The sequence below is a fragment of the Triturus cristatus genome, chromosome 4_1 (genome assembly GCF_964204655.1).
Source record: "Triturus cristatus chromosome 4_1, aTriCri1.1, whole genome shotgun sequence".
Classification (NCBI taxonomy): domain Eukaryota; kingdom Metazoa; phylum Chordata; class Amphibia; order Caudata; family Salamandridae; genus Triturus; species Triturus cristatus.
The window spans coordinates 1,012,836,483-1,012,852,342 of record NC_140585.1 but is presented as its reverse complement, the minus strand read 5'-3'; the positions used below and the strand labels follow the sequence as shown (position 1 = coordinate 1,012,852,342).

At 43.0% G+C, this 15,860-nt stretch overlaps 1 protein-coding gene across 1 annotated transcript in view; it reads left to right on the top strand.

Moving 5' to 3' along the window:
* The window catches only part of TTLL8 (tubulin tyrosine ligase like 8), a 478,385-nt gene that overhangs the window by 316,273 nt on the left and 146,252 nt on the right, over positions 1 to 15,860 (top strand). The window contains exon 12 of the mRNA XM_085651194.1: positions 6,114 to 6,262. Coding sequence (XP_085507320.1) covers positions 6,114 to 6,262 — 149 coding nt within the window. The remainder of the gene's footprint in view (positions 1 to 6,113; positions 6,263 to 15,860) is intronic.

Genomic DNA, 15,860 nt, shown 5'->3' with positions numbered 1-15,860 from the left:
TACTGGTTTTGACATTGTTTTGCATGCATACATTGACTTTGCTTCTATTGGTATAGACATTGTTATGCAAGCACATTTTATGGAGTGCATCGACATTGCATTTATTGGTATTGCCGTGGCCGGGCCCGCATATATCATTGTGTGTAATTACATTGTATTCACGGATATTAACACCGGTGTTCTCCCTTGGGAAATGTAACCAACTGTTAAGGACAAGGAGTCGAGAGGCCCAAAAAACATTTGTATATTGGGGAGTTCACTGTCACCAGTGTGTGAGGAGCCGCCATCCAATAAAGAGGTGCGTACCTCAGCCTCTATATTCCAAACAAATGTGTTGTATATTAGGTAAGGGCGGTTATGTCCAGCATGTAGCAGTTATCATTTTGAAAATATTGGCCCATTCGAGAAGCAATCAATATGACCATCTCCAAACATCTGGCATGAAGTTGAATGGAATCACCTTCAAGTTGCAGGCTAAGAAAGTGTCTCTGTTTCTGGTTGCCTCTTTCCATAGATTTCCCCAACATAGGGAGTTTTAGCCCATACCAGGCACCTTCGGTCCCGGTATGAGGAGGGACCCAATGATTAAGCTTGCCACCAAAGAAAGGGTGAGGGTTACCGTCCGCAACAAAATATTTTTCTTCACTACAGAGATACATATTTCTATCAACCACACATACCTCTTTGTGCTACTTTCATGCTTTAGGGTGGGGTACATGTCTGTTCGGACACTTCCCTTAGACCCCTTTGTATGTTGTAGCTAAAGCACCGACCTGGATGCCTGACTTCCTTTTCCAGCACCATTCTAGATTGCAGTTGTTTAGTAGCTTCTTCTATTTCCTCCTTTGTTCAGTCTCTATCTAGGATCTCTCTGTCATCCCCAGGTAGTCTCTGGAGTGGTATATTTTCTAGAAAGATAAGTATCTTCTTTCTTCCACTGCCCCCCTCACTTTATATAGGTGCCTGTAATAATCAAAAGCGACCTGGTCCATGTCTTTGTCTGTGGACATTTTCATTCCTTCACCGTTAATAATTTCCTCTACTCATCGAGCCTCTTCCTCTCCTCTACTCAGGGGCGTCGCTTCAGGGGGGTGTTAAGGGTGTGATGACACTTAAATAAAGGCATTCTTGGATTGTTAGTTGGGCCTGAGGGCCATAAGTCAAGTCAGCTATATCTTTGTCGTTTTTTGCCACTGTGAGCTAAAAATGAAATACAAAATAGTAACCTTTGATAACAGGAGAGGGAGGGACAGAGATACACGTCTGGTGGCTGAATTTCAAAATATAATACCAGAGAACCTCAAATTAATACTTGCTTCTCTGCTTTTCCAAATTGTGTGATCCTAATCAAATATTTTATTCACAGAGCCTCCTTTTTCTAAAGTCACTAAATTAACCTGTGCTTAACCCTTGGTAGGTTGACTCAAAAAAGCAGTCAGGCTTAACCTAGAAGCAATGTATAAAGAACGTACGTAGCACACAAACAGTAATGAAGTGAAAACACAACACAATAAAAATCCCAAACCAATTTGGAAAAATAGAGTAAATTGTAATAAGCCATTTGACACCACAATGATAAAAATCCAACCAGTAGAGCCAGCGTTATAAATTTTTTAGGTTTTTAGTAAAAACTAGCGCCTAAAAGATCAAAGCGCCAACCGCAGACAACTAACCCATGCGAGACCGGGTCAAAGCCAAAACATTTAGCAAACGGCACTGGAGTGCGCGTTGTATACAAGAAGTGGATTGGGTCAGGTCAGTGCTTACTATCGGACTTTGAAAAAGTCTTGAGAAAGATTTTCTGAGAAGGTAAAGTTCAGCGGGGCAAGGCTACACGAGGTGTCTGATGAGTGAGCGTTGTTGCTGGATAGCCTTGGGTCGAAACCGCTGTGAAGATTTTTACTTTCGGACTTGGTCTCTGAAATGGAAGTCAAAAATCTCCAGATGGAGGAGGCAGAGGGCTGTAGCCCAAAAAAATTCAACTAAGTCACACACCCTTTTGTCGAAAAACCGCTGAAACAGGTTTGCTGCTGCATACAAGAACGTAGCAGGAAAAGCTGCAAAGTTCATCTGACCGGTGATGCAACTTGGGCAGACAAGCGAGCAGGTTGGCCCCAGTCTTCTGGTTCTCGGAGCAGTTTTTAGCTGAACATTTTCTAAGCCTCCACTTTTGGCTATATGGCCACCCTTACCTCCACTTTCGAAGATCTAGGACTGGAGGGGCACGACTTGGAGGGTCTGGAGTCACGCAGGTGGGGTCCAGGTGCGAGTTAACGATGGTGGACATCTTTTGTGTCCCTGTGGCTCTGAAGAGGAGGCCAGCAAACTAGCCCTTGTGAGTCATTCTGGAGGTCCTGGGACAGTTAAAGATCCAGTCCTTATCCCCAGTAGAGCAGCAGTCCAGCAGAGTGGCAGTGCTTCCAGCAGCACATCAGTCCTTCTTTCTGGCAGAGTATCCCTAGGTCCAGAAGTATACTGAAGGGTCGGTGCCTGGGCTCCTACTTTTATACCCTGGTTCTGGAAGGTGGGAGAAGCATCTAGACAGAGGCTTTGAAGTGCAGAGAATTTCCTGCCTCCCCTGCCCTGGCTCCATGCTGGCTAAAGTGACATGTAGGGTCGCTAAGCCCTTTGTGTGTAGACAGAGCCCCGGCTGTTCAGTTGTAAGTAGTACTGTGCTCAGCTCCGCTCCCCTCCTGCCAGCATATGGTCCATTCAGGCACACCTAATCCCTCTTTTGCATGACTGTCTGGGAGAAATTCACAAAGTCTGTCAATTACTCCCAATCATTTAACCCAGACCAGGCTATAGGGTCAAAAGGACTAATGGTCAAAAAATGGCAACTATCTAAAAGTGCCATTTTTATAATTGTGATCAGAATCCCGACTTTGCCATTAAATAGGGCTCTTCATCACAATTCCAAAGACCCTAAACATGACATAGCTACCAGCTCCCAATTGGAAATTACAGTTTATTTAATGTATTAAGGAGTCCCAATGTTATGCTATGGGAGGGCTAGGCCTCACAGTTTCTCAGTACCAGGACATGTAAAACATAAAAGTACATGTCCAACATTTTAATTACACAGCACCCGGCCCCATGAACTGCTTAGGCCTACATTAGGGGTGACTTCTATGTAATAAAAGGGGAGTTTAAAGGTTAGCAGAAGTGTTTAAATGCCAAGTTGACATGGCAATTTAAAACTGCATGCATGCTGCAGTGGCTGGCCTTGGATATGTTTTAAGGTGCTACTTAAGTCAGTGGCACATTAAGTGCTGCAGGCCCCCTAGTATCATTTAATTTACAGACCCTGGGACTTGCAAGTAGATTGCATAAGCCAGTGCAGCTGTTTTTAAGGGGAGTGCGCACAAGCACTTTAGCATTGGTTAGCAGTGGTAAAGTGCACAGAGTCCTAAGGCCAACGAAAAGAAGTCCCGAAAAAAATGGAGGAGGTGAGGCAAAAGGTTTGGGGGAAGACAGAAGGTAACCACCCTAAGGCTGATAGGTCTATCAGAGCACAGTTTTCAATACGTGAGTTCAGGATGTACACTGTTTTATTTAACAGACAATAATGTTGCTCCATCTATAATCGGAATCTAGGTCACGTTTAGGGTTTAAATGACTGTTGACTTCCCTCTTAGTTCACTAATGGCATTGCCGTTAAGTGGGAAGCCATGAACATTTGTAAAAACTGTCACTTTTAATAAATGTCCTAAATGTCTGTCAATGCAGTGATATAATGCTGTGTGCTAAGGTGAAACTCTTCTGTATGTTAAAGAAACATACTTTTTTGAATTTGAAGAGATTGTGTTATATTTGTACATAATGTTTGTTGCACAACATTTATGCCAAAGGTTTTCATGTCTTGGCTCATGCATGGACTCTTACAGCCAAGGCCGGGTTCTGGCTCGGCTTGCACTAATAATTTGCCTGCACGCCCTCATATATTTTCTACTTGGGCTTAGTACATCAGGCCGTCAGTCACTTGATAAAATGATTCATATAAGGCGAGGACTAGAAACATTGAGCTCTGCCAACATGCACTGATTTGCAATTCTACCATCAAAGCTTCTTGTAGCAGAGACAAAGAAAAGTGCATGCTGTGAAAATACATTTCAAATAAGTGATTCCAGGGCAGGGACTCTAGGCCGTTGTGTTGTATTTGATCATAGTCATGAGTTCCCAAAGAGAACTACCAGACCCACGTGGGACGGGCAGGGGCATACCTTCAATGGGAGTGTTTCACACCCTTCAAACACTTTCTGTTTGAGACCTATATAAGAGCAAAGAACATATTTTCTTTGCAATGTGAAATCATGTTTCTTGCCCATGATGTAGGCATAGTAGTACACAAAATCCATGTTCTTCAAGGCAATGCCCCCTAACATGGAATCAATTCTGACCCGATATATACCTGATATAACACAATTTCTTCTCGTCACATATAGAATGTAAAGAATGTGGTTTGTGGGGACAAATTTTTAGGTTTCGCCTGCACAACGCTTGCTATTGTGTTGAATTTAAATCTTAAAAGTGGATGGCATCCCACCCTCCCTTTTCATTTGTGTGCCTGCCACTTACCTTTCCTCCGGTTCTATTGCTTGTAGAATGCCATTTGATGTTGTTCTCCATGTATCCTTCTCATCAGTGTCCCGAGGCCAAATGCTCTTTTCCAACCGCTTGAATTTCTTTGATACCTTAATTAAGAGTGAACATACTGCTTTTTTTGACCCACTTCTTGGTGACTTTGCTTCTTATGGAATTTAAATGTAACATTTCTTTCATGTGGAGCAAGTTCTTTACTTATTTTTATTTTTGTAGGCACAGGAAGATTAAGAGATTTGCTTACAGGATGTTGAGTTGATGCCGAGACTCGAATCTGTTTTCCCAAATCTAAAGTCAGCCTCAACACCACATCCTCTCTTTCCAAGCCTTGCTTTCTTCAGCTGTCTGAGAATGACTTCCCATTCATTGCTATGGGCCTCCTGGCCCATACGAATGAATGGGTAGGTATTTCTTAATTGCGATTTCGCAATTTGCTAATCGCAATTAAGGAATATTAAGAATTCGCAAAATATGTGCGAATTTTTAAATACAACCCTGTTTTGCAATTCTCAAATAGCGATTCTCTAAAAATCGCTATTTGAGATTCGCAAATGGAGATTTTGATACATATGCCCCCAGGTCTTTTAAATCATTTCCTTTCAGACTACAGGGATTAAGTCCTTGGTGCAGAGGCATACAAGAGACCCCCGTGGCGCGACTCAGCATTTATCACTGTGAGATGTCTTTCCAGTCAGAGCAAGGCGTAGCCATGGACACGCAGCACAGTCTCACCTATTCTCCATTCCCGGCCTCATCTGCATTCATATTGTACTTATTGTTTACATGTTTTTTCTCTTTTTCCTCTCTCATGTACCTAATCTCCCCTCTTTATAATACCACCAGTAATAGCACAATATATTGCCTTTCTCAATATACCAGTCATAACACCTTAACAGAGTTTCAATAACTTATATTGCACAACTTACCATGCTACAATTTACAACAGACTCAGCTTATTATTAATCACATAGGCGAAATCTATTGCATTTACCAATGCTTGTTACAAGATGTAGTGGCACCTTATGTGGCACTTGGCATCCACAAGTTCAGCAAAATATTTGCTTTGAGAAAGTCGACAACCAATATTAAATGCGTAGGTTCTTCTATCAACTTTTAGTCAACAACTTTCAGGATCACATGTACATCTCAATAGAAGACTTTGGGTTATGGAAGAATTCCAAGGGTTTCCATGGCCACAAAATGTTGAAAGGTACATGGCAACCTATAGTTATTCCTCTTTACCAAAATAACTTTGTGATGCAGAGCATCATTCAAAAAACAGGGTGAGAAAACGAGTTAAATTAGATTGGAGCTCCAATCACATAGTACTCACTCGCACAATCAAATCACATGCAAATAGTTAATTATCCTAAAAGTGCATGTTCTGGGAGAACAGTACAATGTGAATGGATGCCTGGACTTCACTGACCCATAATACACACACAGTTTTCCAAACATTGTGAACGTATGTACTGTGATGGTAAATAAAATGTCTTTCTTAATATTTTCAGTGACGGTGCTAAACTTGATGCTTTGGACTGTCATGTGGCGCAGTGCCGGGAGATTTTAACGAGAATTGAATGCGCCAATCCACAGCTGGCAATAGACGGATTGCGGAATGTTTGGATTATTAAACCCGGGGCAAAATCACGGGGTCGAGGTAAGATTCTTATTCTTTTTTGTTTTTGAAATTCCTTCTGTGAATCAAAAGCAATGGATGCAAAAGTTCTGAGAATTTTTTTTTTAAGTTAATTTTTTTGATCTTCTGAAGACATCCTATTGCCTGGTACCGTATACTTCCTTTTCAGTTATTGCACAGAAGTCCCTTAGTAGAGTTCACCCGGTGCATGTTTGGGCTCTATCTGACTTCCTGCTTCTGGCTATATCGCTTTTAGCTAGGATGCAACTAAATCCTACCATAATCTGTATAGTGCGAGCCATCCTCCCTCCCAGAAATTTCATTTTCGGTGAGATATATATGGACTGAACCAGCACTGGGTCACTGTTTAGCTGATGTTCTGCAAGTATTTATGGATCACTGGGCAGTTCCAAATGAACCTGAATCAATCGCCAATATCGGCCCAAACCTCTACGTGCACAAGAATCAATAATACCCATTTTCTGTAATCATTTTTTTTGTGGGGGTGGGGGAGTCGACTGTAATATTTGTAAAGACATGTAATCTGATTATAGCTAACTGCGCGGGGGAGGTAATCAGACTTCAACCCATTTTTCATCTTCTAGTGGGCCAGCATTGTGCCCCCATACAAAATGTATTTAGATTGAAGCCATTTCTTTAATTATTTGTATTTTTATAGTTTGCTTACAAATGCGGCCTTGAGGGTCATTACTGAATACAAAGAAAAGGTATCTGACGAAATCTTAGAAAGTGTTCAATAAAACTAAAGGCCTTATTGCGACTTTGGCGAGCCTAAAGAGGCGCCGCCAACTCGCCGTCCACTGCAGGACTGCCAGAGCCAGTGTGCATCTGCCTGCCAGATTAGGAGTTCAATCCTGGTCTGGGAGGTGGTACTGCTGTTAGGCTAATAGAAGAACCTAATATGCAGACCTCTGCTATCAGAGCGCCTACTGCACGGTGTGGTATACATGCCATACTGTCCAGGAACTGGGGTTGCAAATCCAGGGGGACACTGCATGTGCCTTCCCTCATTCATCCCCAGGCCCAGGAGTAGCAGGGGGCCCGCATTCACCCCCAGGCCAAGAAGTGGGAGGGGGCCCTATTAGGTCCCCTTTTGTTGCCTCTCCACCACATCATGAGCTGTGGAAAGCCAAGTTGTAATATGCTGGGTGGTGCTGCAGTCGCACCACAAGCATATTACAGATTCCTGACCACTGCGCGACCGCCGCAGGATCCGGGATCCCCAGCGGATTCACCGGTCCTGTGGCGGTCCAACCGCCACACTTGGAATACTGTGGGCAGGCCCTATGGACAGCCGTATTGGTAATAAGACCCTATCCATTCAAACATTAATACAATATAAAATTCAAGCACCAAAAATGCCTAGAAAGAATGGTGTGTGTGTCCGTCGAAAAGCACATTTGATGCTGATTTTCTTTTTTTTAAAAGAGACAATTCTCATGGATTTTGAATGGAAAATTCCATAGAGCAAGACTCTTCCTAGGGAGGAAACAGCCATTTGCTATATAATTTGTTTAATTTTTTCTTTCACTGGCAGACAGTGTGTATAAAATGTCAATGCACCAACTGGTAACTATGCCCAAATGCAGTTATTTTTTTTATTTATAATGGATAAACCTTAATTATTTTATTTATAATGGATAAACCGTATAGGAAGGTTAAAGACGAAACTTTTTCCATGTGGAGCTAGTAAAATGCTGTCAACATAAGGGTCTAATAAACCCACCCACGATTGGAGTGTATGGATGATAATTCATCCACTTTGTCTCACAACACCTTACTACATGCCACTTTTCTGTGCTCAGCAATTTTGTGTTGTTATTATAGCTTATAGACTGTTGTGACAGAAATTACCCTGCAGCAGAGTGGCACTCACGTTTTTCGGTCTGGCGTTTGCGGCAGCTTTAGTTGTCTTTCCAGACTATTGTTTTTTCCCAAAAAAAGTAAACATAATATACATAGAGGGGGGTTTTGTCAGTGGGCTTCATCCATTGGTCTGGTAAATTGTTATTCACATTTTGCTTGTGCACACCAAAGCATAAAGCACAAGGCAATTGGTTAGCCCACATTACCAAGTGGTTGCCTTCTCTTTGAGTTACAGCATCAAGCCCGGTCAAATTGTTCACATCTGCCTAAAAATTGTTCCTTTCTATTCAGTTGCAAAGCTGGTTCAAAGTGTGTTTAAAATGTTCCTTATTTTTATATTAACTTTTAATACTGGCTATTTATTCTGCCTGCAACTCGGGTTTCCTTCTGATCCTTTTTAAAGTTGCTGTTGTAAAGTGATACTGTAACTACCTTTGGTTTGAGTGCTTGGTTAGATGCTGATTTTTTATTTTCTTATTCAAAAATAATATTAAAATGCCTAGCACAACTAATAGGCTAGTGTCAGACCCCCTTTCAGAGGGCCAACCGTGGTGATTGAGGCCTTTTACTTCCGATGTCCTGGGGCCTCATCTACTATTGATCCTGCTCACTGGGCCAAGCACCCCTTCTGCACTTGACTTTCAGTGGTATTTGCTGTCAATTAGGCAAGACTCCATCAGAGAGGATGTAGATACAGGTCAGTGAACACAACTCAAAGTGCAAACAGTCCAAACAATAAATCAATGTCCAGCCAAATACTTGCTCTTATAAGAAAGTACTATTTTATTTCTAACTTGACACATGCAAATAAGTACAACATTCAGAAGCAACAACACAATCCACTTTGAGGTCCAGGCTTTAGTAGTAGTCAGGTTAATCCCTGTCCCACCTTCCTTCATATAACTTTTCAGGGTTTTTCCCCATTCATTGGTGGCCACATCAGAGAATGCAAACTATTAGGCTGTATTCAAGCATTCTTCCTATGACTCTAGGAATTTAGTCAAAAGTGCCTATGTCCATGATGAAGCTCCCGTAATGTAGACTCCCTCTCCTGAGCAATGCTGCCAGAGGTCTCTCAGTTGTCAGAACAGCACCCTGCTTGCAAGACATACTGAGTTGACTTTGCTCAACAGGGGTGGAAGGTGCAGGGAGTAGCAATCCTGTCTACAGCTCCAAACTGGGGCCAGCAACGATGGAACGTCATCCACACTGTCTCTGGTAGTCCTATGTGGTGAGACAGACTGGGGCAGTAAAAGCAAAACCAAAGGAAATGATGGACGGAGTGTTGAACATTGCAAGCACTCACCCCCAGTCAACTGATCTGGGTTTAATCCATCACCGTTCTTTAGCCCACTCTGCCACCCCAGTTCAGACATGGCCGTATGCAAATCAGTCTGACCCTATGCCTCATGGGAACAGTCCAGCCCGAACTGCCAAGCCATGTCTTCCCTGGACCGGAAACAAGCTTCCTAGGACTGGTTTCTGGCATTTCAGCCGTCTTCAGCCAGGCTTGCTTGAATCCAGTGGCAAAGTGAGCAAGGGACTCACGTCTGAGCATACCCTGCCAACTTATGGCGAACAAAGCAAAACCAAAGCAAATGATGGACGGAGTGTTGAACATTGCAAGCACTCACCCCCAGTCAACTGATCTGGGTTTTATCCATCACCGTTCTTTAGCCCACTCTGCCACCCCAGTTCAGACATGGCCATATGCAAATCAGTCTGACCCTATGCCTCATGGGAACAGTCCAGCCCAAACTGCCAAGCCATGTCTTCCCTGGACCGGAAACAAGCTTCCTAGGACCGGTTTCTGGCATTTCAGCCGTCTTCAGCCAGGCTTGCTTGAATCCAGTGGCAAAGTGAGCAAGGGACTCACGTCTGAGCATACCCTGCCAACTTATGGCGAACAAAGCAAAACCAAAGGAAATGATGGACGGAGTGTTGAACATTGCAAGCACTCACCCCCAATCAACTGATCTCGGTTTAATCCATCACCGTTCTTTAGCCCACTCTGCCACCCCAGTTCAGACATAGCCATATGCAAATCAGTCTGACCCTATGCCTCATGGGAACAGTCCAGCCCAAACTGCCAAGCCATGTCTTCCCTGGACCGGAAACAAGCTTCCTAGGACCGGTTTCTGGCATTTCAGCCGTCTTCAGCCAGGCTTGCTTGAATCCAGTGGCAAAGTGAGCAAGGGACTCACGTCTGAGCATACCCTGCCAACTTATGGCGAACAAAGCAAAACGAAAGGAAATGATGAACGGAGTGTTGAACATTGCAAGCACTCACCCCCAGTCAACTGATCTGGGTTTAATCCATCACCGTTCTTTAGCCCACTCTGCCACCCCAGTTCAGACATGGCCATATGCAAATCAGTCTGACCCTATGCCTCATGGGAACAGTCCAGCCTGAACTGCCAAGCCATGTCTTCCCTGGACCGGAAACAAGCTTCCTAGGACCGGTTTCTGGCATTTCAGCCGTCTTCAGCCAGGCTTGCTTGAATCCAGTGGCAAAGTGAGCAAGGGACTCACGTCTGAGCATACCCTGCCAACTTATGGCGAACAAAGCAAAACCAAAGGAAATGATGGACGGAGTGTTGAACATTGCAAGCACTCACCCCCAGTCAACTGATCTGGGTTTAATCCATCACCGTTCTTTAGCCCACTCTGCCACCCCAGTTCAGACATGGCCAAATGGGGCAGTTCCCTCGCAGTGCTGATCCAACCCGCGGATCATAGCCTCAGTCTCTCCTTCAGGCAGAGGCCTGAATCCCTTGGCTACATTGGTACTGGCAGCCCCTCCTGGCATGCAGGGTTGCAGAGGTACATGGTTATGCGGGCGCAGGCTCATCCAGCAAAAGTGCCCTGGCCCAGACGGTCACACGTCGTGTCACTCTTTAAAGTTGTAACTTCCCTAGTGGCCCCCTCTGGCATACAGGGTCACCGCAATGTGGCAATACAGACGTAGCAAAACCAGCACGGCACTCAACACATGGTTCAGTCTAAGGCGTCACTCTCCTGGTATAGGGGGGGAACCACCTGCACACAGGCGACGGGCTGATCGATGCACAGCTGAATACTCACACCTCGCACAGGGACTCCTCATGGTAGGGCTCCCCAGTGGACCTTGCTGCCTCCAGTGCTCTTCTCTACCTCACACGGCACACTGGTCTTGGCAAGCAGGCAGACCAGGCTACAGGGCAGGTGATGTTGGTTTCCCTGGGCAATGTCCCTTCACCCAGCAGTGGGCCTAGCAGAGATTGGGCTCCAGTTCTGCTCACAGCTCGAAGTCTTACACAGTTTCCCCTTTTCACACAGCCGGTCTGGCTGCGTGGCAGATGAAAAATCTTTGGGGAATGAACCTCCTCTTCTCATAGTCCTTTTCAATGCACCGACTGTGATTTAGGGTCTGGGTCTTTGAGGTTTTATGATTAGGTTCTGCTTGTTTTGAAGTGGGCACTTCTCCTTTTTCTCTTTCTTCATGAAAGAGGTCCATCACAGCAGGCAAGATTCCGAAGCTGATTGTCCACAGCACAATTCATGGGAGTGACCTGAGCTCACAACTGGGTGTCAGCCACAGTGCTATGTGCATCACAACGTTAATTTCAGACACCCAGCCCTTCTCTTTATGATTTACTTATCAGCCTCATCATTTTTCCTGAGAAGTTCCCAAGCCCTTTTTCTGTGATCTATCCCTGAATCAAAGAGCAGTGTTTTTAAGTGTAAAGGCAGTCTCTTCCTTTTCCCTCCAGTATGTTGCCATCCAGCTAGCAGGAACGTAGGAATATAGAAATCTGTCTGGGGGTTCCTGTCCTCCTCATGCCTTCACCAGGTAGGACTGGGCTTCCCAAAATGACATCCAGGTTCTTCCATACGATGTACCACTACATCCACAGCACCCTTTGGGGCCAGGACTGTTACCTCTTATGCATTGTACTCTGACATGTACACATGCATTCAGTACACTCACTCAGTCTGCTCACACTGTTTAGCATTGAAAGCATTTCTATCTTTAACCTCTTCAGTGCCCATGACGAGCTGGACTCGTCATGGGCCGCGGTTGCGCTGTGCCCATGACAAGTCCAGCTCGTCATAAACCCCGCCCGCTAATGTAACGGCCGGCACAGGGCGGGGAAAGGGCGTGGCACTGAAGGGGTTAATTGGGGTGTGTTATTTACAAACACAGCACTGTCACCACACACACTTACTTTGTGCGCCCTGCACAACAGTTCACCCTTCATGTATTGTACTTCACATGAGCATGCATCCACCCAGCACATACATTACCTGCACATGCACTGCATGGGCCGCGGTTGCGCTGTGCCCATGACAAGTCCAGCTCGTCATAAACCCCGCCCACTAATGTAACGGCCGGCACAGGGCGGGGAAAGGGCGTGGCACTGAAGGGGTTAATTGGGGTGTGTTATTTACAAACACAGCACTGTCACCACACACACTTACTTTGTGCGCCCTGCACAACAGTTCACCCTTCATGTATTGTACTTCACATGAGCATGCATCCACCCAGCACATACATTACCTGCACATGCACTGCATCTCTCGTGTAATATATTTTTCTCAGGCACACATTCACCTAGTACATGTACTAACCGGTGTTTGGACAGAATATCAATTGAAAAATATTGTGATACCAAAATATAATTTCTAGAATATCGGGGTGCCAAAAATACCAGCAACATTGAAGGCTAGAGTATCATTTTAAATGTTGTTTTTGATATTGTAAATCAAATTGTTAGATAAAATATTGTTGTATAGAATATCCTTTTTATGTGTTTTTACATGTATTTTATTGCACTTTGTTTCATGTTAGTTGTTTGTTAATTTGTTTGATTAGTGTCTTTCATAAAACAATTCATGTAAATTGTGATTTTTTTAAAAGATTTATTAATGTGTATAATTCAGTTTTATGTTATTGTGTCAAAGTAGCGTGATGTTGAGTTTATAGGGGGTAAAGGTGGGGAGATTTTTTAAATGTGTATATTTAAATTTGATTTTATGTATAATTTCTATTAATCTGCAAAGTAATTATTTAATATTTTTAAAATGATTGTTTTTATTTAAAAAATAAGTTCTTTTAAAAATCCTTATTTTTTATTTAAATGTGTTGATAAATGTAAAAACGGACATGCAGAGAAGCAGGGGCTGAGCGGACAGTAAGCTCCATAAGCTATGGGCATTTTCCCACATCAGGAGGCAGTTTATGCAAGCCCGGTAGGGGCTTATAATCAAGTTGGATTCCCCACTGCACGGGATGCACAGAGAGACAGGGCTGAGTGGACTGCAAGCTCCATAAGCCCAGGGCATTTTCCCACATCAGGAGGAGGTTCCTGCAAGTCCAGTTGGCCAAGGGCGGGCTCGTCCATGCCCATCACAGCCAGAAGCAGGCAGACTAGGCCACACGTCTTGGTTTTACTTCTGTTAAGGTACTGTTTTGATTAATCGTTCCTTGTGGCCGGGCCTGTTTCATCAGTATTTCTGAGTTCTACTCTGCTTGTCTGCAGCTACTTTGGTGGCCAACCCACTTTCACTCCTCCAGCAAAGCTACCTCAATTGATAGAATGTTGGAGAGGGTTATGGAGGTTATTAGCACTGAGATCACCTTGTCAGAGAGATATCTCTCTTTGAACTTGGTTTCAGCTCCAGTATTCCCTGTCCTCGAGGCTGGGATGGATATCCGATTGGATAAGGTGTCTGCCTGACTTTATGTGTCAGTACTCCGCAGGTGATGCAATTGGCGCTTTATACCCCCTTGCTGAGGCAGGGGATCACAACAGCAGCTTGCATCTACAATCTCCAGTGAGCAAGATGGGGAAACGAGGAGCTCACAACAGACACAGAGTAGCACCCGGCTCAATTAACCAGGCGGATTACGAGTTTGGCGGTCCACGAACCGCCATACCCATAGTTGTGGTCCGCTTGCCGTGATCTTGGATGTCCGTAAACTGTATTATGAGTTTGTCGGATTGCCTTTGCAAAGACCACGATTGAACTACCAGCACACTGCCGACCGCCGGTGTTGCGGTCAGAGAAAAGCTGCCATAGGGCGATACTGAGGAGTCTTACCTCTGTCCATATTACGATTTGGCTTTCCAATGAGCTAACTGTGGCGGTTGGACCACTATTTTGAGGTCATCGAAGAATTTGGAGAGCATACTCACCCCTTTCATGTTTTCCAGGCAGAGTTCGATGTGGATCCCTTTCTGCAGGTCCCCCTTGACAGCAGCATCTGGTTTTATATGCAGTAGGAATAGTTAAGGTAATTTAATTATTGTGTACAAGATACATAACAATAACAATAATAAGTGTCCTGTAGGGAAATAAAATCATATCTGGTCACATGGAAGTCTGTTGTGCATGTGTAATATACCATATTTATATTGAGATTGGTTTCTATTATAATAAAGGTACATAACACAGTTTGCAATTTTCATTTTTTTCTCATAATTAATGTTTTAACATATACAATTATACTTATATAACACATTTTTATATTGATATATAAACAATATTTAATACACTGTTAGTATTTTATAAACCCTTTAAATTATCTTTAAACAGTTTTGTGTTTCATAAATATTTCTGTAATGTTTTCCATTTTTTTATTCATTAGTACAGTTTTTTAAAATACTTTTTAATCATATTTTCTAAATTGTTTAGTATATTTTTTTTAATTTATAATTTACAATTCACATATTTTTACAAAAGTTGTTTACATGTTTATCATTTTTGAAACATTTTCACATTGTAAAAAAAAGTTAGCATTTATTTACATGTTCACATTGTTTTCTATTTGGAGATAGTCTTTTTTTGTTTTTTAATTCAGCAGCTATTTTTCTTTATACCTCTACTTTCTATTTTATAGTTTGTCTCATATTTTGTCTATTTTCCTGACAGAGGGTTGCAGTAAGGTGCTGCTGTTTGCCAGAACAGGTAAGACCTTTTTAAAGTTTTATTTAGAGTTTTGAGGGTGGGGGATATAAGAGAAAGTTGTGAACTTTATTATAGTTCTGTTTTTTATTTTGTAGAATTAGTTGCATTTGTTGTAGTGTTGTTCACTAGTGTGTTTGCCTAGGTGTAGGTAGTTTGTAGTAATATATCATTATGTTATATTATACTATCTTATGTGCTTTTTAATGAGTAGGTGTGATGTCTATGCTATTTTTTAAGTTACAATTTTTTGTAGCTGAGTATTGTGTTTTACTTAGCAGGTTTTCGATTGCTAATGTCTTTTAAGGAGATTTGGAGTTAATGTTTTTTTTTTAAAAGGAATTCCTTTTGGCGTGTAGTAAACCAATATTTTTCAACTTTATTTTCTTTTTTATGTTTTCCAGGAGGGTTTCAGTTCTTATAAACACTTTCTCAGTATTTTTATGGCTCATAAAGACTTTGGACTGCTTCAATGGATCTGTAAGATTAGTTTATTTTGGGATTTTTCTGGTGTTTCTTGTAATCTCTTTTTTTCATTTTTGGTGGGTTATACTTTTTGATTCCATGGATACTAAAGACGATTAGCAGCTCCAGAACACTAAGGGCTTCATTTGGATGTCGGTCAGAAAAAAAACGTCCGCTGGTCGGAGGCTTTCCGACCGACACCCCTGGCTTGCCTTCTGACTACGTAATAACAATATAAGAGTCGGAATAAAACCAGCCGGTCATTCTGGCTGGCTTCCGATGGGCTTAAGGAGCCCGTCAGTCCGCCGAAAACTGCAAA